The sequence below is a fragment of the Talpa europaea genome, assembly GCF_964194135.1.
Source record: "Talpa europaea genome assembly, chromosome: 15".
Classification (NCBI taxonomy): domain Eukaryota; kingdom Metazoa; phylum Chordata; class Mammalia; order Eulipotyphla; family Talpidae; genus Talpa; species Talpa europaea.
In genome coordinates this window covers 70,306,627-70,329,946 of record NC_140083.1, presented here as the reverse complement: position 1 = coordinate 70,329,946, position 23,320 = coordinate 70,306,627, and the positions used below count along the sequence as shown (strand labels likewise).

General features: G+C 47.7%; 1 protein-coding gene across 1 annotated transcript in view; it reads right to left on the bottom strand.

Annotated features, from left to right (window-relative positions):
* The window catches only part of VWF (von Willebrand factor), a gene marked incomplete at its 5' end in the record, with an annotated part of 115,408 nt that overhangs the window by 22,624 nt on the left and 69,464 nt on the right, over positions 1 to 23,320 (bottom strand). The window contains 14 exons of the mRNA XM_084255945.1: positions 3,335 to 3,534; positions 5,251 to 5,592; positions 5,957 to 6,149; positions 7,230 to 7,450; positions 11,219 to 11,396; positions 11,714 to 11,757; positions 12,664 to 12,828; positions 13,438 to 13,581; positions 13,876 to 14,016; positions 14,109 to 14,225; positions 16,049 to 17,427; positions 20,128 to 20,263; positions 22,256 to 22,414; positions 22,945 to 23,101. Coding sequence (XP_084112071.1) covers positions 3,335 to 3,534; positions 5,251 to 5,592; positions 5,957 to 6,149; positions 7,230 to 7,450; positions 11,219 to 11,396; positions 11,714 to 11,757; positions 12,664 to 12,828; positions 13,438 to 13,581; positions 13,876 to 14,016; positions 14,109 to 14,225; positions 16,049 to 17,427; positions 20,128 to 20,263; positions 22,256 to 22,414; positions 22,945 to 23,101 — 3,576 coding nt within the window. The remainder of the gene's footprint in view (positions 1 to 3,334; positions 3,535 to 5,250; positions 5,593 to 5,956; positions 6,150 to 7,229; positions 7,451 to 11,218; positions 11,397 to 11,713; positions 11,758 to 12,663; positions 12,829 to 13,437; positions 13,582 to 13,875; positions 14,017 to 14,108; positions 14,226 to 16,048; positions 17,428 to 20,127; positions 20,264 to 22,255; positions 22,415 to 22,944; positions 23,102 to 23,320) is intronic.

Here is a 23,320-nt window from a genome sequence, read left to right as displayed (position 1 = left end):
GATCTGTGCTATATAAAATTCACAGCTGTGCACATTGAATCGATGCTATTTATTGCATGTAAACTATACCTCGATAAAGCTGATTTTAAAATTCCAAGGATCACAGGAGTACAAAATAAGAGAGCGCTAGGGCGAGGTGCATCAGGGAGACCTCCAGAAGCTGCACCTGTGAAGGTGGGAAGGGTGTGGGCAGCAAGGAAGGGAGAGGAGCTCCAGGCTGAAACGGAGTGAACAGAGACACGGAGGAAGGAGCGTGTTTTGGGGCCAGAGGCAAGTCGCGAGGCCGCCCCTGTCCACTTGAGGAGGGTGTGGTCAAAGGTTAGAAAGAGGACTCTGCCTCAAAGAGAAGGACAGATAAGGACAAATCTGGTGACATGAGCAGGAGGGAGAAGGAAGGGCAGGACTAGGCAACCAAGAGAGTCTGCAGCGGCTGCACGCCCAGCCTTTCTCCAAGGGGCTGGGAAGACCCAGGTTGGGGCACAGGGCACTGGTCTCAGAAGTCTGAGGGTGGTGTGGGGTGCGAGGAACCTCCCTCATTTCCCCGGGCCTCTGCGCTGCCTCTTTTCTGCTCAGTGACACAGATGGTGATGCCAAAAAGAAGCACGGATGGAGGAATCTGCACTGAGACTTTTAACCAGCAAAAATGATGAGGTGAGCAATGAGAGGGTCATATTTTATATGGTTTTGGAGTTTGTTCCCCCATGTTTCTGAATGTGGACTGCAACTCTCAAAACTCAAGAATAAATAATGTCACTTTCAAAAATTCCTGAGTAGGCAACGCCACAACAGGTGACCAGAAGCAGGTGCTAAAGTTCCTCTTCCGGGGAGGATTTAATGAGATCCACGGACCAAGGCAGGCCACAGTAGCCATGGCCCCTGAAAAGCCCCTTCTCTCTGAGGCTAAAAGCTGCTAAAAAGCCCCAGCATCCAGCTGGCAGCTGCCTGACCTCTGGGTTATGTGGCAGATGGGCCAGTAGGTGGCGCTCCTGCACCAGGACAAGCCAACTCCAGGGTCCAGGACCGGGAGTGACAAGAGAAAGGTGAGAGAGAGCACTGGAGTTAACCATTAAATAAAGATGACAAAAGAACAACCAGCAGAGAATAAGGTAAGGAACACTAAAGTCTTCAAAGCTCAAGGTCAGAGCAGGGACACAGACAAGTTTGCATGCAGATGAAATGTAAGCCCTGAGCCAGCTACTGAACACCAGAGAGGCTGGGGTCAGCCCTGGGTGAGGGGCAGGCTAACTGCAGTGAGCTGAAGCAGGGCTCGCCATGCAGAGGGCCCCCACCCCCGCCCCCCAGCACCCCTCCGATGCTGGGGTCTGGATTCCTTCTGAGCCAGCTACAAAGGCTCACATCCTTCTAGTGTATTCTGTAAAATAAACAAGAGCTATGGAAACTGGTAAATATTTTGCCCTTCCGAAGTTACCACAAGAGATTTATACCGTGGTTTATTTCCCTGAAGAAAAGTTTTCTAAGCTTTACTTTTAGGTTAAAAATGTTTTCATTTAATGGACATGTTCTTCATATTAGATTTTTATGCTTTCTCTGCTTTGAAAATAAAAACTGAACATGCAGGTGGCTGGAGAAGATATTTGTTTTCATCCATTTAAATTCTATTTTCTGGAATAATGAAAACTGGCTTCCCTTCAAGAGTGTTTGATTAATTTTATGTCACTTGATTTTGAAATATATTTACATAAGACTGTTTCAGTGTCAAAAGTACTACACTGCACAAAGGACAGGGGGTGCTGAGGACTGCACTGAGGACTTCCTGACAGACGACAGCGTGGGACGCAGGTGCCCAGCAGAGATGGACCCTGGGGACAGCGGGGAGACAGGCGTGGACCTGGAGCACAGGAAGAAGCAGCTCAGAAGCCATCACTGAAAACCTCAGCACTCAGCTCTTTTAAAAAGGCGGGTTAACAAAAGGTCACTGGAGAATGGAAGCATTCTTTCTACAACTCAAACACATATTCTAGAGCATTGGACAGAAGATGAAGGGATCAATACAAGGGGGAACTGGGGTCAGAGAGGAGTGGGAACAGAAGGATGGAGACCCCAAGATGAAATTCACAAGCTTCCTTTTCAGAACCTGCAGACACCTGACGCTCGTCGACCTGAGACACTGCAGACTAGCTTCTTTCTCATCACCGAATGCCCAAGAGGAGGGGAAAGCCCACGCTGACACTCTCTGGGGATACCTAACCACCACTACCAGCCAGTCTGGAATTACCACCAAGTCCCAGTGCCCCAGGTACAGCGTGCAGACCTTCTGAGCTCAGCATGAGCCCAGGAGTTGTGCAAATCAGGGGAGCAAGGAGAGGTTTTGATAACTCATTTGGAGAATATTGTGGTGCAGGCAGTTATGTCATTTGCTAAGCTGAAATACAGTGGCAAGATATGACCGGATGTCCTTCTTGGTTTATCTATTTCACAGTAAGAATAAATGGGATCTACTAGGATAAAACCCAACAACAACAGAGCTGATGGAGTCGTCCAAGCAATAGTCTGATGGACACCGAGTTTACATGGACACCACTTAGCTTGGAGTTTAGCTCACAGATCCAATGAGACCAATGGCAGGGCTCTGACATGACGGGATGATTTGGAGTCATACAAGGAAAGCATTTGATCGCCTCATGCCATCCAGGCATCCTTATCCATTCAGTGGGACATGTAATAAAGATTTTAAGGAGGTTCTGGAAGAATCAGGTGAAACGGTCCTTTTCTGGCTCACAGTACAGTTACTGGAATTGTTTTCATCCTCCACCAGGTTTCTTAGCTGACCTGACCATAACCACCATGCCTGCTTAAGGGGAGACACCCCTCCTGGTCCATTTAGGGATGAAGGTCTTCAGTGATGATGGAGATGTTAGGTCTCGGCTGCAGTCCCTGATCACCAAATACCGTCTCCTATGCCAAATGTGCTGCTCTGTCTACCCACCTGGGTGGTTATATACACATATCTTCATAATAAGGCTTCATAATGGGGCCATCACCATGTAAAACATTCTCTTCCCACCTCCTCCTGGGTTCCTATCACATTCTCCTTACATGAATAGGGAGATTAAAAAAAATAGTGGTAGATCAGGTAGTCTTAGTAATGTGCTGTTTGGTCTTTGATCACGTAGCTAATACATGACAGACTTGAGGATTTGAACCAAGATCTAACTCCAAAGCCATTTGTCATCAGCTTCCCAGTCTCCCAATGACTCCCTTAAGGGTCGCTGCTGCCGCTGCTGCCACAGCTGGAAGGATAATTATGGTGAACATTTCACCATCCTGCGTAGAGAGAAGAGGGCCCACGGGAGGCGAGAGGCGGGACTCCTACCTGGTGCCGCACTCCATCCTCTCCGACACACTGGGTGCAGGCCTCCTCAGGGACACAGCTACCTTCCAGCATGACTTGGCGCGGGGGGCAGAAGCAGCCTTCAGAGGGGTGGTCCCCACAGGCGCTGGCGTTGCCCTCGCAGTGGCGCGGACAAGCGCCCTCGCAGTGGTTGTACACCAGGGAGGGTGGGCATGCCATAGCTGCAGATGGAGAAGGAGGTCACCTTCAGGGGCCCAAGCCCACCAGAGGGAAACTGAGGCACAATTGATTCAAGACTGTCAATCATTTGACCAACTTGCTGGGGCAGAGATGACTCGTTTCCACCAATTTTCATTCTCTCCACCTTGCATAAAACGGACCTTTTGGCTGAGCACATGATCACCAAGAATAGAGTCTACATTCCCAACTTCTCTTGCAACCATGTAGCCATGTGACTAAGTCCTAACCCATGACAGCAAGTAGAGACTCTTAAAGAGACAGCTGTCATACATGCCCTTAGTCTCTTTTACCTCCTTCCCCATCCTGCTGCTTGGAACCTGAGTGTGATAACCAGCCCTTCACCTTCAACCATGAGGGAAAACCATACCCCAGGTGGGGCATGAGCAAAAAACAAGAATCTGTTTGAGGTCTAGAACAGCTGGAGCCACCTCCCTATGTCAGCTGTGTGACAGAATTTTATTTCTCAGTTACTTGCTGCCCAATTTAATCCTAACTGATAATGGAAACTTGGGTGTCCCTAGGAGGTGCTGTGGTTCTTTCTTTTAAACACAGGCATACTCAATGCTTTAAAAATAAATAAATAAATAAGGAATCCACAGCTCTGAACCTATGAGGTCATTCACTCACCACCACTCCCTTCCTCTGCCCCTGCCCAACCCCTCTCCCATGTTTCATAACATCAAGGCAAGTGGCAAAGAAGGTCTCCAAGGATTTAGAGCATCAGGGATTTTCCTATAATGCACAAAAAAGAGCCAGGAGGTAGACAAAGAAATTAGCAAGTAGAGAAGGTGCCATCGTAACTATGAAGCTGACATCTGCAAGGCAGACTGAAGGAGGCTGTACCATCCACAGGAAGCCAGGAAACCTTAGCTCAAAGCATCCTAGGGCTTGTCTGCTCTACTGTCTTCTTCTCAGATGCAAAAGCTGATGTCCGGAAACAGGAGGACAACAGTTAGTGACCAGCTGAGCTGGGCCTGGAATGTTCCAGCCCCCTAACCCCAGATTCAAACCAACAGCATTGGGATAATAAACTCTAAGACTCTTGTATGTATTGGGTGTATATATTGACTTGCCCCCCAAAAAAGTCAGGGATTGCTGTAATTGAGGATGAAGGCCCATGTTCTTTCCACACAAGCACGCTTTGAAGACAGGAGTCTGAGATGATTCACTTGGTGCCCCCTACCTGCTAAATGCTAAATAAATGTCAAGTCCCAATAAAGAAGTTGGCCTTGAGAGGGAGAGGGTAACATTAGCAACCTGTGCTGTTTGTAATTCAGAGGTTTATGGGGTTTCCAAAGGCAACAATCTGCTACACTTCAGAAGTCTGCTCAGGCATGGCCTGCCTCGGGAACCTTGGAGAGCTCAGATTCAACATGCACTCATTCTGCACTTTGTTGATGCCTGTGTCTAGGACATTACAATTACACTTTTCTGAATTATGGAAATACTAGCCGAAAGGAGTATGACTTCATTTACACAGAAATTTTACACGCAAATTATTTTTACATCTACCCTCTTATTTGATCTGAACTGGAACCCGAGGTAATAGGAAATGCAGGGATTTTGATCTTCATTAGCTAGACAAAGAAACCGAATTCCAGAAACAGCAAGCAAGCTCAAACATCATTGATCTTCACAACTTTGGCTGAGTGGGGTGAATGAATGGTGTCGGGGCAGGTGGGGGCTAGGAGACTCACCGCAGAAGTCACTGGTCCTCCAGTCGACACAGACCCCACTGGTCCGACACAGGTGGGCATAGGAGGCGATCGCCTCACACACTTGCTCATGATGGCAACTGTCCTGCTGGCAGATGGCATAAAATGTGGCTGGAGCAAGGACCTTGTGGCACTCGGCAAACAGAGCCGAGAGGAGGACCTGGCAGGGGGAGCTGCTGGAGACGGGACACTGCTCCTCGGGCACAGGCTGGCATGGCTGCCCTGGCTGCTGCACGGTCCAGTCCTGGATGAGCGCCTTCCAGTCTGGGGTGACCGTGCCATCCCTCAGCAGGAAGTCATTGGCCCCATTCTCATCGCAGGTCCCTAGAGAAATAAGGAGAAACAAGGTTGGCAGCCAGGGGTGTCCACAGAAGAGTGTCAGAGACTGGCTGTTCTCCTTCCCCACCAGGATCTGATCCTCCCCACTGGACCCAGGAACGTGAGCACTCAACAGTCCTGAGAGCAGAGCAAGAAAAGTTTATAAGTGCATACTCATGTATTTCATACTCACGTATTGAATCAAATGTTATTTGAGAAAATTAAATAGGAATGAGGCCGACATGTATCATTAAATATAGATGTGAGAAATTGTTATATAGTTAGATTTTGAAATAAAATATCTTACAAGAAAAAAAAAAAGAAGAAAAGTTTATAACTGCCAAGGGGAGAGTAGAGAAAACATTCTCACCACAGAGACCGAAAGTCTGTGAAGCAAGGGTCTTGGGGCTGAGCTGCAGCTGGAACTCATTGTTTTGGGGAGTGAACGTGAAGATGTGGCCGAGATGGTTGAACCTCACCTCGTGCATGATGGCGCCGTAGATGCTGGCTTCCATGTTCCCGCCCATGTAAGGAACAGGGACCAGCCTCCCATTCACCGCCACCTGCCAAAACCAGTTCATCGGTGGTCACAGCAACAAGGAACCCTAGAATTCCACGCTTAGCTGCTTACTCAAGTGACACAGTCCCTACACGGGCACCTCTTCAACTCCAGGGATCCCCACAGAGCCTGACATCTGTCAGCAACTCTTCTAAGATAACAAGCTTGACAGGAGGACAGCCCGTTAGGAGGCTGTAAAGGCAGACGGCTACGCAGCTAGATGCTGAGAACCCCCAGATGGAAGCAAAACTGCATCGTGAGCACCAGCAGGAAGGATGCCTGGAGCCAGCTCGCTGGGACAAGTCTCCAGGAGTGTCTAATAGGAGGTTGTTAAGTCATTTTTGTTTGTTTTTGGTCACCAGACGATATGCAGAGGCCCCCCCAAACACCGATATCATATCAAATTGTACTCATAGCCCATGGGTATGAATACAATTGTAGCTGTAAAAATTATGGAAGGATATTCTATCCATCCCATTTTAAAATTTAGCTATGAGTTACTTATATATGACTGGCCTTCAATTTTCACAATGATTGAACATATTCAAGAATTCTTGCAAAATGAGAAAATCTAACCTACCAATTATTTTCACATAATGAGCTAGGTATGCTTTCTAAATGGACAAGAAATTGGCATAATGGAACCTTTTGTAAATGAATCCAACATTGATGTGTATCAGTTTTGCAGCAATTTTCCCTTTTAACTTTGGAGTCATACAATTTGTTTTGACCTTAAATGTTTTCCAAGACCCAAATATAGGCCCTACTAGTCTCCTTTGGAAAACTCACAGGCCCTAGGCAGTGGGTTCACATTTCCTGCTAGGCAAACAGTCTTGTGGCCACCAAATGTTCTATAGTGCCAGAAGTTAGCACCAAAGTCACAATTTAATGCTATAAAATTGATCCTTTCTTCCAAACCTGGGCCCAGACAACATCAAATCTTACCAGAACAAGGGAGAGGCAGTGCCTCTCCTAGAAGGTGGCGCTGAGTCCTTTCCAGGAGCACCAGCTAAAAACACTGCCTCCAGGTTCCTTCCTATCCCCAAGGTTCCGTGGTTCTGGGAGCCACAGAGAGCCAGCTCACCTCCATGTTGCTGTGGAGCTCCAGCGAAAGGCCATCATGTTTCAGCTCGATGGATTTCATGCAGGCCTGCCTCACCCCGGGGCTGCAGGCACCATTATGGAGAATCACCTCCAGGTCCTGCTCCTTGTCTTGAAATAGGACGTAAGAGCAGCTGCCGGTCAGCTTGAAATGCTGTCCATCAAAGGTCACAATGTGCCGTGTGGAGCTGCCCGTGCACACACCTGGATGTGGGGGGTTCAGGGAGCAAAGGGTGAGTGTAACAGCACCCAAATGCCCACATGTGTAGAGGCAGGGGCCACCCAGGTGCTCACAGACTGGGGAGCTGCACATGAACTAAGGGCCTCCTTCCTACAGATTACAAAACACTCTGAGAAATGGCTTATTTTCCTAAGAAAGGTTTAGAAGAACAAGTATTACATAAAAATGTGGAAAATTATAGAACCAACTTTGAAAACCTTTAGAAGTGCAAAGTAAATGATCTATTTGACAGGGATGCCTTGGCCTAGGAAATAAAGTTAAGTTCCAGAGCTGTTAGGACTTGTTGAAATCATGAGGAGCTAACAAGCAAGTCATGAGCACATGATCTCATTGTAAAGAAAGTTCACCTAGAGACACACGTGTCCTTTTGGCTGCCAAGTGACTAATGGTACAAGTGGCTGTGTTGACCACCCTAAGAGAAATATTTCCAAAGCCAAAAGAAATGGTTGGGTCTCCACACGTCCTTGTTTGCCACTCGTGCATTCACATAATCAGCAAATTCTCAAGGTTCCTTTTAAAACACCATTTAGGAATACTAGCCACCTCACACCTACATAAGCAAACTCAGTAAAAATCCCCCCACTCTCTCACTGCCATATGACCTGAAAGCTAATCTTGAACCTAAATGAAGTTGGAGATGGGCTTTCCAAACAAAGCATAGCCCATCCACGGCAGTGAGTGAGCAAAGCCCCAAGGGCTGAGAGGCAAGCTCAGTGGGTCAGTGAGGCCCCACTAACATCCTTCACTCTCAGGCGGGTCCTGGCAGTGTCCACCTGCATGAGTGCCCCACATGTCGGGGGAGCACAGGCTCTGGTGATGCTGGGTCTGGATCCGCTGGTAGTCAGAGCTGAGCGCTTACCCAGGAGCAATCCCACTCAAAGTCCCTAGGGCCCTGAGCACTCGGCCATTTCCAAGTGACAGTACTGAACGCTTCTGGCATTCTGTCCCCACTCCATGACAATATACTAAGTCACAGGAAAAAGAGATGGTTTTAACTCAATTGGCACATTAATGGGAATGGTTCTGGCCACCCTAAGATCAATTGGCACAGCGAAATGGGAGTCAGAGCTGGAAACTAAGGACTGGTTTCTGCTCCACCACGTGCTTACTCTGTGATCCTGGATAAATTATTAAGCTTCCATGATTCCCTTCTATGTCTTCTGCATAATGGCTTTATAATAGCTACCTTTTCGGGTTATCATGAGAATCAGTTGCAATGTAAATAAAATGCCTGTCTAACAGTGTGTGACACACACATGCATGTCTAATAAACAGGCCCACAAATCTCATTAACAAGCCAGTGTCACAAAGGAAATCCAATACTGTTTTTCAAGGTATTAAGAAGGATTCTTGGATGTGAGTATATAGATGTTGAAGCCCCCTGATCTCCAATTCACCTCCCAACACACCACTCCACTATACTCAGTTTTGTGCTCAGTTTAAATGAACCACATTCATTAACACAGTCCAATGGTCAGGACATAAAAAAATTAGGCTGGACCAGTTAATACTGATGTATGGGAGAAAACAGGTCACTGAAAGTGAAATATACCATTTTTTTTTTAATTATTGGGGATGGAAGTATCTTTTTTTTTATTTTTTTTTTTATTTCTTACATCATTGTTCATTTTTAAACAATATTTGCTTCTCCCCACCCTCCCCCCAGGTGTAGTCCCCACAGAGTTTCCTTCCCCAATGCACCCATGTACCATCACCTCAGTGAAATATACCATTTATGAATATCACCTGAAATCAAGGTGAAATGTATAAATTTGTAGGGACATAAAGATCACCAAATTTGACTTCATTGCAATAAAAAGCTTAAGATACCAATTTCCATGGAAAGACTGAAAAAGTTAGCAAGGAACTATTTCTACAACAAACAAACAAACAACTCAAATGCCAAACTCAAATGGTTTCACAGGAACTTTCACTAAACCTTCAAAGATCTGATAATCATATGCTCTATAAATTGTCCAAGATAATTGAAAAGGAGAAGAACCTTCTTTAAACATTTTACAAAAAAAAAAAAAAAAAGCTGTAACATCAGTCTATCTAAACCAGATAAATACAATATTTAAAAAAAAAACACTATAGGTGGAAGAGTAGAGGCCCCAGGGATCTTTTTCCCCTTCTATATGACAATCGCCTTAGTAGAATCTGTCTGATGTAATAAATTTCAGAAACTGTCCCTAACAAAGACGAGGTGGTGGACTTACTAGGGTCAATTCACCAGGAAGATATAGCAATTATAAATATATATGTACCTAACATCAAAGAATCCACATGGATAAAGCAAACACTGACAGAACTTAAGGGAAACACAGACAGCATAATACATAACAACATAATAATCACTGGAGATTTCAGGAGCCCAGAGCTATGAATGGCTAGAACTTGCAAAAGGATGATGAAGGACACGGAAGACATAAACAACACTAAAAGCCAAATGGGCCTGAACATTCTTCTCAAGTACACATGGAACATTCTCTGGGCTAGAACACATTAGGTCATCAGACAAGCCCTAAACAAATTTGCAAATACTGAAAACGTACCAAGGATCTTGTCTGACCACGATGGAATGAAAGAGAAAATTCACAAATAATGGGAATTAATAAGCTCTCAAACAACGAATGGGATACAAAAAAAAATCAATGTACAAAAGTCAGTTGTATTTCTATACATGAACAAGGAACACTCTAAAAAGAAATAAACAGTCCCATTTATGATAGTGTCAAAAACAATCTTGAGAAAGAACATGACTGAAGGCATAAAGACAGATCAATAGCCTAGCAAAACAGAGCAGAGGGCTTAGAAATAAACCCACACATCAGTGGCCAATGTTCTTCAACAAGGGTGTCAAGAGTCCACAACAGGAAAAGCAAAATCTTTTCAACAAAAACTGTTGGGAAAACCAGACATCCATGTGCAAAAAAAAAGATGAAATTGGACCTTACATCATATGTATAAACCAACTCAAAATGGATTAAAGACTTAAATGTAAGACCTGAAACTATAAAACTCCTTTAAGAGTTTTGTAGTAGAAAAGTTTCAAAACATTAGTCTTGGCAATGATCTTGGATATGACACTAAAGCCAAGCAACAAAAGCAAAAATGGACTGCATCAAACTAAAAAGTTTCTGTGCAGCAAATAAAACAGAGTGAAAACCTACAGAATGGGAAAAGAGTATCTTTTTTTTAAAATTTTTTTATTGTAGACCGTTGGTTTACATTGTTGTTAGTATTTGGAAGTATAAGATCTCCCTTTTCAGGTCTCGATAGCACCCCTACTCCCACCAAGATTCCCACAGTCCTCCATCATAGTCTACTGAGTGGACCTGTTCTCTCTGGATGCCTCAGTTCTATGGTCAGTGAGAAAAGAGTATTTGTAAACCATATATTTGATAAGGGGTCAATATCCAAAATATATGAAGACTCTTCAAATTCAATAGCAAAAAAATTTTTCAAAAAAACCCATTTTCAAAATGGTCAAAGGTCTTGACTAGACATTTTTCCAAAGAAAGGATGCAAATGGCCAGTAGGTATATAAAAATATGTTCTACATCACTAATCATCAATGAAGTGTCCATCGATGGATGGATGGATAAAGAAAATGTGGTAAAAGCACACGAGGGAATATTAACCAGCCTTGGAAAGGAACTCAGAGAGAGAAAGAAGTCCTGTCATATGTAGAGCATGGACATTAACTCTGCCCAGGATGTGGGACTCACAGGGGCAGGTCCAGCGGCAGCCACAGGTCTCTTCCACCCTGATAGGGGATTGGCTGTTGGGGCATGAAGGCCTTGGCCCCACATCACAGTTGACCCGATGACTCTTCAGCAAGGTCTGGCCATCTGGGAGGCAAGTCACTGTGTGGCACTGATCTGGCAGGGTCCAGACATCCCCAGGCTACAGAAGAAAGAACCAGATTCAAGCAGGGAACAGGAAAAGTCCCTCCAATTCTAAGTCCATCTACCCAGCAACTGACCACCTCTGAGGACATACAGACCAGGACTTGGACATCAGCCTAAACGGCAAGGAGACAGGATGTCTGAGAGACAGGTTACAGAACAAAAGGTTTGCAGGCGGGCTTCCCCCCCAAAACAGGATATAATGGTAAGAGGGAGTCTAGACCAGAAGCAAAGGAAGAAAAGTAAACCCAGAGAACAAAGGTTGCAAATATACATCTCTGAACTTTCTTTCAAAGTTGACAGAAAGGAACTTACTCTCTTCTCATTCCCATCTTCGTCCATGCAAACTCTGATGAACCCTGAAACAGACACAGATAAGAATTCAGCTCCCACCCATCACCTGGGATCCTCAGTCATCAACAGTCTGCTTGGACCACCTGGTTAGTCCTAGAAGTCGACTTAACTCTGCAAAGAATCTAAGTGGAGTGGGTTTAGCATGGAGGATGTGGGTCCAACAGACTAGGAGGTGGTCCTCTTTTGTCCTTCAGGCATATTTTGTGGTTATTGATAATAACGATGATGATGATGACAGCTGTGATAATATGGCAGTGACTATGTTACTGTACTTTCTTCTTCACTGTACGTCAGTGCCTGGCAGGGGGAATAGAGGAGACAGAAGGCAAGATCCTGAAAATTCGGAAAGGATCTTGATGATTCTGACCAGGACAGCTACTATCTAGCAGGAAAGAGCAATGACTCTGCAATAGGTTTTGACTCACAACTAATTACATTAGGAAAACATATAAATCCAGGTTAAAAAGAAATCATGTACAGTTTCAAGAAAAAATTTCTAACCTTAAGTCAATTAAACTATGGCACTTTGATTAAATGCTATGGGATTGCATTTTTAAGAGTGTGAGTGTGAGTGTAGCGCCCTGGGGAGACCATGATTTGTAGGTATCAGGGGTCCTTGCTTCTGTCTTCACTTCCCTCTGTACAAAAAGCATGAAACATGTTCTTTCTCTGCTAAAGTTTGGATGGACAGTTAGAATGGAAGGCAGACTATACACAGAGAACTTTCTGGTAGCCCCTGGGAGGTCTGAAGTACAAATCTCCCATGAGCAGAAACTTAAAGGTCCTGGTCTAGCCAACAGTCTTCAATCAAAGTCAAATCTTCTGAATGAGTAGTCTTGAGTGTCTGGAGTAGGTTTTATTGTTTCGGGTTTTGATTTTTGAGCAGGTAAGAAAGATCTTACAGAACTCACCAGAGCACAATTTGTAGAGGAAGGAACTACCCATGGTGACCATGGTGGTGAGGTCTTCTATCCGCTGGAGCTTCACCACGTTGGAGCTGGCTTCAGGGCCTGCCAAGATCCTCAGCTGGGCCGTGTCATACCGATCCCCAATTCCAATGGGGTACACTGCCACTCCTTGAAGCAGAACAAAAGAGCATCTGTGTCAGCCTGCTTTGGTCAGGTGGGCTGAAATGGGCTGGCCTCAAGTTACACCCTGTGTATGTACGGAGGGTGGTGTTTTCCTAACTGTCACTTGCACCCACCCTGTGAGGAGGTCATTCAGTCAGTCAACAAATGTCATTGAGATCCTGCTCCATGTCAGGAACTATTCTAAGAATGGATAGTTGACAGTAAACCAACAGTGAGCCAAGCAGATCAAGTTCTTACGGAGTGGGCACTGGGGATGGAGAGACAACAAACACATAAACAAGGAAATAACTAGTATTTCAAATGTGGGTTAGTGCTGATAGAAAAGCAAAATGGAGCAAGAGGGTGGGTGTATCCAGGTAATGGGTTATTTTTTCACACAAGGTAGGAGGAGAAGTAAGCAGAGATAGCAATGAGCAGAGACCTGAAGTGAGGATGGAAGGAGCAGGGGGCAGAGAGCTGAGAGCAGCAAGTGCTCTCCCAGGGCGGAAGTAGGATGGCACACTCCACCTGGCCGAAGAGACAAACAACCCCCACCCACCTCCGTCCACTGTCAGTCCGCTGGTCGTTCAGGAGGGGCAGGCAGTGCACACTTACGGTTGGCTGTGGCAGCCTTTGCTGCTGCGTCCACGGAATCCATGGAGATGTCCGTGACCAGGATGACCACTGCCTTAGAGGCCCCGGGCCTGGCACCATGGACTTCCGAAGTCAGGTATCGCAAGGCAAAGCCCAAAGCATCCCCTGAGGACAGACCACAAGACAGTCTCAGTGGCAAGAAATGGTGTTTCTGAAGCTACTCCCTGGAAAAAGAGCATCTTTCTTCCTGCGGATCCTCAGGTCATCAAAACTGAATGATCCAGAGTCTAGGAGGAACACACATCTGGGACCTCTGGAAGAGACCCAGAAGGATGCCTAAGGGCTCTATTTTACTCGGCCAAAGAGCAAGACGAAACTAAGGCCAAGGTCACTCAGTCTCGTCGGGCAAGAATTAGGACCAGACACAGTCCCTGCCTCCCAGCTCACGGCACACGTTACCAACTTGGCTGGGGCCTCCCTCTTGCTGCATGAGGTCCACGAGGCTCAGCAGGTGGGCTCTATCCTGGCCCATGCTCCACGGCACGTCGACGGTCGTGACACTTCCATACTGTAGCACCGACACCTGGATGAGCTGGGGCCCTGCGGGAAAGGAAGCAGGGGAACCACACTTCGCATGAGGGAAGCCCCCAGAGAGCCTCTTTCCCACCTGCTCCTTCAGGGGCATCACTCACCTAGGTTGGCTTTTGCAATGAAAGCCTTGGCGAAATTCTTCATTTCGTCAAAGTAAGAAGCCGGAAAGCCAGAGGAGCCGTCCAGAAGGAGGATCACATCCAGGGGCTGGCTGCAGTCTGCAAGAGACCGGAAGGTGAGCACACACATGGCAGGGGGCAGCCCCCAAGCCCACGGGAGCAGACCCCCAGCTGCACGGCACCACCCAGGTAGCTCCATGGTCCCATTCAATGCCCATGTGGGACCAGGAGGGGAGCAGGAGGGGAGTCCTGGGCCCATGAATACCCCAGGTTTGGAGGCAGCGGGAGACTGCAGCTCTCTCCAAAGGCAGTTCAAATGCCCACAGAGCAAAGTAAGAGACATCCCTGCCCTCAGTAACAGGAAGCTGCTCTTCTCCCAGAATCAAGTAAAATATTGGAACAGCAAAACAGTGAGATGGTGGGAAGACATGCAGCCCCCACTTTTCAAAAGTTCATGTCACACCACCTTGCTTTTATGAAAAACTGATATTAACCTCAGTGTTAGCTAACTAAAAGGAATGTGAAAAGGGCTTTTGCTTTTTCAAAAGGTGAAAATCAAAACCAGGTCAGCACTGGTGCTGCAGCAGCTGTTGCAAAAGCAGATGGAGCAGAGAGAGGGGCCCCCCCACAAACTCCATCCCCAGGAACCACTTTACACAGGCTCTGCAATTTTCACACCACGCCTGCGTTTACTATATATTAGTGCTGTTTTTGATTTTATGTGTGTTCTGGTAGGACCTGGTAGGTTATTTTGGGGGGTGGGTATATTCATTTTATCCCTGTAAATGAACAGTCATTGCTCCTTCGCTTACATTATGGAAGGTTTCATAAGAATATTCTACTTTGGGATAGCCTGTGCTCAGCACAGGACCGAGCACAGCATAATCCTTGAAAATTAACTATTGTGGGTCAGGTGTTGTGAGGTAGGTAAATTGCTATAAGGTATTCTGATTCTAAATGCCTGTGCCCGAGTTAATGTTGGGGTACAGTCACGATCACAGTGAAGGAACAAACTCTGGTAAACAAATCTCATACTTAGACTTGATAAGATGATGTTATTAGTTCTCAGCAGAATTATCAATGGAATTGAAATAAATCTGTGGCTTTGATTAAAACAAACCCAGAAACAGAGGCACTGATAAGAGTGAAGCTCAAGAGACATTAAAAGCAGACTAGGGGTTATTATTCTGGGATGGCCCCAAACACACTAAATAAAGACAGTCAAGAACTAGGAATTGCTTAAACATTAACATCCATTTAAAAGGCAATACAATTATAGCAGTGGTGGCAAGGACTTTTTGAGTACTTGCTGGGTGCTATTCTAAGCATTCTACAAATAGGTGTTATTATTATTGCCCCAGATAAGGAGACTGATAAATAAATACAGAGGTATTGGCCTGAATTACCCAAAAATCATTACCAAAAAATGTTCCCCAAAATACCCAGCTAGTAGATATCAGAGGTGAGATTCAGGCAGCCTGGCTCCAGAATCTGAGGCCCTAAACTGCTCCCTCTCACCTGACATCCTGGCCTTACCCCAAAGAATGCCAGCCACTCTGAATAATTTCATCCACCCAGAGTGATCAAAGGAGGTGACAGCCACCAGATTTAAAAGAGGTCACCTCAAGGTAGAGCCGATGTGTGATAAAGCAAGACTTGTGCTTTTACTCTATACCCAGGGTGGCGTTTAAATTTTAATAATGGACTTGCATTCCTTTGCATTTTCAAGCACACACTACAAGAAAAGCATCTTCTTGCCCAGCAGCATCTTCCTGGCCAGGAGGTGAGGAAACTCAGACACTCTGAAGGCAGGGTTGGACCAAGACACAGAGCAGGAGAACACAGGGTCAGGACCCAAGTATTGCACCTCAGCCCTCACCAGCCCTCACCAGTCTTTGCACCTGAGTGAGGCACCTGCTTACCTGGGGCAGGGGAGAGGGTGGGAATCTGCAGTCCCTCCCTGGAGCAACACATCTGCAGCACCAGATCTGGAGCCTCCCTGGGGAGCATCTCAAAGTCCTGGATGAAAATGGGGGCATTGGGCCAGCCGATCCTCTCCAGCTCCTGCATGTCGGCGTGAGGACCCACTCCGATGGGCACCACCTGGATGTCGCCAGGCATCCGCCTGATCTCATCAGAGGCAGGGTTTCCCGTGACCATGTAGACCAGGTTAGGCGCCTCCTCCCGGTCCCCCTGGCTGGCCAAGAAGCTGTGCTCAGACAGATACTGCAGGGCCTGTCCGGTGTTGGTCCTGTTGCCGCCCCGGTAGCGGATCTCCCGCACCTGCTGCAGGACGTCCCCCTTGGACTGGGCCTCATGGAAGGTGTACTCGGCCGTCACCGTGTAGGAATACTGCAGCACGGCAACATGGATGCTGTCCTGGCCCACGTCCATCCGCTGAATCACCTCCTCCATGAACTCCCTGCTCTTGTTGAAGTTGACCTCGCCAATTTTGTCTGAGCCTTCCAGGACAAACACCACATCCAGGACCGTGGAGTTCCTCTTGGATCCTGAGGAAGAAGCCCCCAAGAGCTCTGGTCCCACGGTGACTCGTGCTATTGGTGAGGGCTGGGTAGGAGCGGGCGCTTCGGGGGCCAAGTCACAGAGGTGGCTGATAATCTCGTCCCTCCGCTGCTGCAGCTCGCCCACACTGCTGAACACAAAGGCCTTGTTCTCGGGGGCCTGCTTCTCGATGAGACGGATCTGCCTGAGGTTGGCGTGGGGCCCGATACCCACAGGGATCACGATGACCTTCTTCTTCTTCAGGCCCTGGACATAGCGGACCAAGTTCCGGGCCATCCCCGGGGGCTCCTGGCTGGCCGTCAGGAGCAGGGCGATGCGGGAGGCTTCGGGGCGGTCAACCTTGTTGAAGATTTGGAACAGCGTGTACTTCAAGACCTCGCTCGTGGAGGCCACCTCGCTGCCTGCGTACTTCACCTGTCTGGTGATGCGCCGCAGCTCTGAGGGCCGCTTGCGGTCCCTGAGGTCGATGTAGGCGTGGGAGCCGTCATGGTATTCCACCACGGCCACGCGGATCCGCTTCTGGGAGATGTGCAGACGCTCCATCATGTCCACCACAAAGACCTTCAGCTCCTCAAACTCGGCCTCTGACAGCTTGGAGGAGCCGTCCAGCAAGAAGACCAAGTCCAGCAGCTTGCTGCAGTAGAAGTCGTGCAGGGGTGGCTCGGGGGTGTCCTCCACGTAGGGGGTGGTAAGGCTGATGGGCACTTCCGTGGGGGGTACCACCAGTCCACCGGGCTCCCCACAGGCTTCACAGGTAAGGTTGGCACCATCACAGTAACTGTAGTAGAGGGGGGAAGGCACTGGTGAAGGACCACCTTTGGGCGCTTCTCAGTCTTATTCAGAACTATTGCACGTATACCCACAAAACTGCCAGGGCCCCAAAGATCACTCGCCACCCAGATAAGACATCATTTTTAAACATGTCTTCAAACCATGCACACACACACACACACGCCACGCACACACAGAGCAAAGGCATCCGTTGGTTCTAGAACCAAAGCTTTAACCCATCCCAGGACCTGAAAAAAAAAAACAAACTCTTGCTCCTAAGCCATGCACACAGCATTCAAGGCTGATTCCTTTTTAACTGACATCTCCAACAACATAAATATTTCAGTATATCCAAGCCTTCTTCCAAGTATCTCCAAAGACAAATATTGCTCTAAATTGTTGATGTCGACCAGGCCTTGTAAATGGACTACTGAAAGTAAATGTCTTATAATATTTATTATAACAGAAATCAAGCTCTCTGAATTCTGGGCCATGTTTCATATGTAGGAAGAACGGAAAACACAGGAGCACAAACATTTTGGAAAGATGAACAGATTCAAAATCCTACCTTTGTCTAATGAATATTGTTTTTGTAATAAAATCAGTAAAAGTATTTTCTTTCTAATCCAGCAATCCCACTCCTAGGTATCTACCTGAAGAACAGGAAATACTAAGTGGAAGGGATTGCACTCCTACGTTCACTGCAGCACTATCTACAGCAGCCAAGTCTGGAAACGATCTAAGTGCCCAAGGGCAGACAAGGGGATCAGGAAGTTGTGGAACATATACACTACGGGTACTAAGTTATTAAAAAAAAAAAAGGATGAATGCTTGTAATTTGCAACAACATGGTTGGAACTGAGAGAGATTTATGCTAAGTGAAATTAGTTAGGAGAGAGACAAATAGCAGATGCTTTCACTCATATGTGGACTCCAAAGAAACTAAAGCAAAACAATTCTTAGAAATCTGACCGTAGTGAGGTACCTGGTGGGAATTTCACGGGGACTGTAACTGAGATAAGAAAGCATGCATATAAAAAAATATTGAGAAAAAAAAAAAAGAAAGAAAGAAATCTGACCATAGAACTGAGGCTACTGGGGAGGGCGGAGGAGAGTAAATAGGGGAGTGGCTCCTGGACAATGGTGGTGCCTCACTGGGGCTTTGGTGGTGAGCGTGGTGCAGGAACAGGCATTTGCAAAGGTGTGAACCTATACCCCTAAGTCATATGCAATGTTGTAAGCCAATATCACCTCAATAATTATTTTTTATTTTTTTCCAAACCCCAGCTTTGTCCTGCAGAACAAAGCACTTGGGCACTGAGGAGCAGGTCCCCAATGTGTTACGAGAGAAGATAGCAACTGACTCGTGCACTGCTTCTATGGACACATGGCGGGCACCTCTAAGTGTGGGGGACCAGCTGGGCCGCACACCCGGCCACAAGCACACACGATACATCTGTCGTAGAGCAGTCACCTGCCCGTCCCCAGAACCCCAAGAAATTCCTACATTCCAGCTCAAATTTCCAGTCCCTTCTGGGCACTTTGCCCTCCCACCAGCATCCTGAAAGTGGCATGCCAGGTGCTGGGTTGCCCTGGGGTGAAGACCTGCCCAGCTAGGACCTTCTTTTTGTACCCTCTTGCTATGGAGCAACTTCCCTTCAGCCTCCCCCATAAAGCCAAGAGGGCAGCAGCACCCTGAGCCCAGGGACCCCTGTGGCTTTGGAACTCCTGTCCACACCTGTTAGAGCCAGCATGTGCCCTGGAGATGCCCCTCCCCAGGTGCCCGTAGAGGGAGGCGAGGAGGGGATTGAGCAAGCCAGTCCCTGCAGCTCAGAACCCAAGCCGGCCTGGACTCACCCTCCTACCTCCTCACAGTCTCCTCTGCAGCACCGGGAGGTGGGCAGGCAGAGCCTTACTGGGAAGCTGATTCCTATTTCCTCAATGTCCACGCGATTTATTGCTCCAATCCTTGGTTAACAGCACGTAAGTGACATACTTTCTAGTTTCCTGCTTTTGCTGGAAAACTCACCCCAGGGAAGTGTTCACTCTTGTTTGTACAGATGCTGGCGGCAGGATCTGACTCTGGCAGTTGTGGCCACAGACCCTTCCCTGGCAAGTTAAAAGTTCCCGAAGTCTGGAGCAGAGAGCAGGCCAAATATCGACCTCTGAACCCAGATTCCCCACTTAGGAGCAGGACTTCAGGAGGCTTGGCACACACCCCAGGGGTGCCTCACCTCTCCACAGCCACTTCCCAGACATAGTCCTGGAGGGCACCTGACATGCAGCCATGGTGTTCTCCCTCCCAATTTGAGAGCCTCATCCCAGGACCTGGGCTGTGGCCCTGGGGTGCCGGCTAGCAAGGTGTCTGCGTTACAGAGGCGTCAGGGGCTCCACCTCACTCTCCTCCCCTTCACCCCCAATTCCAGTAAAAAGGAATTTCATAAATTCCTGCCCTTGGATTCAGTGTGGCCTCCAGGGACAGTAACAGGCCTTCAACAGCAAGAGGTTAAAAATCCGAAACCCCCTATGAAGTATTTCCTGGACAAGTGACCTAATCTGTTCTGAGAGAAAGGGAAGCAAACGAAACAAACCACTACTTCTCCAACTCACACGGCGAGGATATTTTTCCCAGAACCTGTACCTCTGAGCAGGCCCCCAGAGAAGCTCGTGAAAAACTTCACTTCAAATAACCCAGAAACCTCTTTACCAAATCTGGCAGCTCTTAGTGTCCCTGGGGTTCAAGGTGATCCTCTTTCCCGAGGCCAAGCGCCGGCCGGCCACCTCACACACGGGGCAGTCACTGGGGTCCACGCAGGTCTGCAAAAGCTCATCCAGCATCTTCCCTGCACAGTAAACCACTCGTTAGGAGCCAAAACTCTCACCTTTCCCAAAAGGAGAACTCACCTTTCCTCCCCCTGGGTTACCCCACCACTGAGGGAACAACCTTCCTTCTTTGGGCCTTGATTTATCCCTTGGCAAAATCAGGGGTGGATTCCCTCACCCTACCACATAGCCCCCAAGCCTCAGGACAAATGAAATGTTATCTCCAAGGGTCTCTTCACCCCACTGGAAAATATATTTGGCAACTCGGGAGATCTGTGCTGTCCAATACAGGAGCCACTAAGCATATGTGGCTTGTTACATTTAAACTTAGTAACATGCAATAAAATGAGAATTCAACTCCTCAGACACACAAGCCACATTTCAACAAAACTTTCCACCATAGCAGAAAGTTGTTTGTTGTTGTTTTTTTTTAAAGATTTATTTATTTATTTATACAAGCACTGGGTACAGTCAGAAGTGCAGGAGGGTGAGAGAATTCACCAGAGCCAGAGTGGGGAACAGAGCAGGCAGAAAGACCGAAGTACACTGCTGAGGGGAGCAGCGGGCGGCAGGAGAGGTCTGTGCGCCATGTGGGACCCTCGCCAGTGGCCGGGGATAAAACAGGTGCTGCAGAGGCTGTAGGCAGCTTTGCAGCCCAGCGCTCAACCGCTGCGCCACCAGGGGAGGCCCTTATAGCAGAAAGTTTTATCAGAAAGTGCTTCTCAAGAAGCAAGCAACATGGATGGCGCTGGAAGGGATCATGCTCAGCGAAATAAGCCAAAAAGAAAAAGAAAAATACCGGATGGTCTCACTCATAGCAGGAATCTAGAAAACTTAAATAAGGGACCAGGAAAATGAATAACTATAAGAAAGTGAAAATCAAAATCAACAAAAAACTATCAACCAGAGACACTTTTTGGGGGGTGGGGGGCGGGAGGAGAGGGATTGGGGTCAGAATGGGGGGGTTGCAATTGTATGGGGAATATAAAAATAAAATTTATTATTTAAAAAAAAATTAAAAAAAAAAAAGAAGCGAGAGAACCAGCCAAGAAAAGGACCAGTTGGGAAGCAAGAGTGTGTGGTACCCCAACCTAAGGAAAGTGGCACAAAGAAGGGAGGGCTTCGTTCTTGGCCGAGTACTGAGAAGGGACCGAGGAGCAGCCGGCCGTGGTGGCACCGAGTCAGGTCAGAGTGAACTTGGCAGAGAGTTGCTCAAGGACAGGGTGAAAGGCTGACGGGACAGGGTTCAAAAGGAAGAAAAAACATTGGCGGCGGAGAAAAAAAAAAAAAAGAATTATTCGCCAAGCTAAGACATGGAAACAACTGAAAATGTTCATCAAGGGATAATTGGATAAAGATGTGAGATACACACACACACACACACACACACACACACTCAGTGGACTAGTACTCAGCTATTAAAAAGATGAAAGCATGTCTTTGTTACAACATCGGTGGAAATAAGTCAGAAAGTGAAAAACAATTACCTCATGGTTTCTCTCATTTGAGGAATACAAATAACCAGTGCAAAAGAATGGATAAATCACAAGAAAAATAACTCAGACTCTGAAAAATATGTTTACCAGAGCAGGGGGAGGAGAGAGAGTATAGACCCATCTGACTGGGGGAAAGATACTAGAACTTTGGTGGTGGCTGCCATGAGGCTTATAGAGAGGTGGGAAGCTGAAACCCTGAAACTGATAGAGCATTGTAAGCCAATGGGGAACCACTACAACTTTATTTTAAAAAATGAATAAAAATAAATTTTAAAAAATTAAAAGATAAAAAAGTGTTGTTCTGGACGATAAGCTCTTAAATAGGCACAGAGAGGCATTGCACAGGAGCTCAACTTGACAAAAATACTCCCTGGCCTGGCTTTCATGAAAGGACACAGGGAACAGAGCCCAGGGCTTTAGGGTCGGGGACAGGGCATCCCTGGGCAAGGCTGAGAGGCCGCAGGACCGGGATACACCGTCCCTGGGCCTGGCCCCGCCCGCCCGGTCGGGCCTCACCTGGAGGGCAGTGAGCATGGCAGCCCTCCACACACTGCACGGGGCAGGCCAGCGGCTCGGGGTGCTGGCACGTGACGGGACAGGCAGGAGCACAGCTGTTGTAGCGCCACTCACACTCGTACCCGCTGTCCCGGAGATTTCTCTCTTCGCAGCTCTGGGCTGGGTAGACAAAAGAAATGACCTTGACCACTAAGACACCAGGCAACTGTGCAACCTCCCTCAGCCAGGACTGCACCCAAGTCCCTAGACAGACGGTGGTAAGACCCACAGTAGAGGGGGCACACGGGAGGTGATGACCATGCGGGGACTTAAGGAACTACCAAGAGTAGAGACTTCGGGATTTTTTTAAGCACTTGACAACAGAAGCCTAGTGGTTCTGAGTCCGCTTTCCACATAGAAACATTAGCTGCTTACTCCGAGGAAGACTCACAGATGTGTGAGCACATCGCTCACACTGGCAAATATGACAAGTGTCTAGTTAAAGACACGAGCCACTCCCCTCCTCTCACTGACCCCTCAGCTCCCTCTTCCAGAATTTCTCCAGGAGGAAAGTCTGCCCTGTCCCCGTGCCTCCCCACCCCATCGCTGTCCTCACACCCTTCAGCCTTTGGCCACCCACCCTCACATGGGGGCTCTGTCTTCTCTCCCACGAGGTGCCCTCTGCACCCCACAAGGGTGTCAGGACTCACGGCACAACGTGGCTGTCCTCCAGGCCACCACTTTGCCGTGCTGAGCGCACACGTGGGCGTAGGCAGCTATGGTGTCACAGAAGCAGGCGCAGTCCCCGATGGACTCACAGGAGCACGTGTCATAGATACAAACATCCAGGAAAGGCTCGGGGTCCACCTGCAAGGGACCCTCATGGTGGCTTGGGCCGGGGCGAGAGACGGGGACCTAGGGACTCTGCTCTTGGTGTGGGGGCCAGAGTTGGGGGTAGAGGCCCAAGAAAGGACAAATGGTGCCAAAAACAGACAGGGTAAAAGTCAGTCCTAGTCTGCGTCTGGATTTCAGCAAGAAAAGTTGAATAAAGCAGGGTTCTGGGCCTTTCATAGAATGCATTGAGCT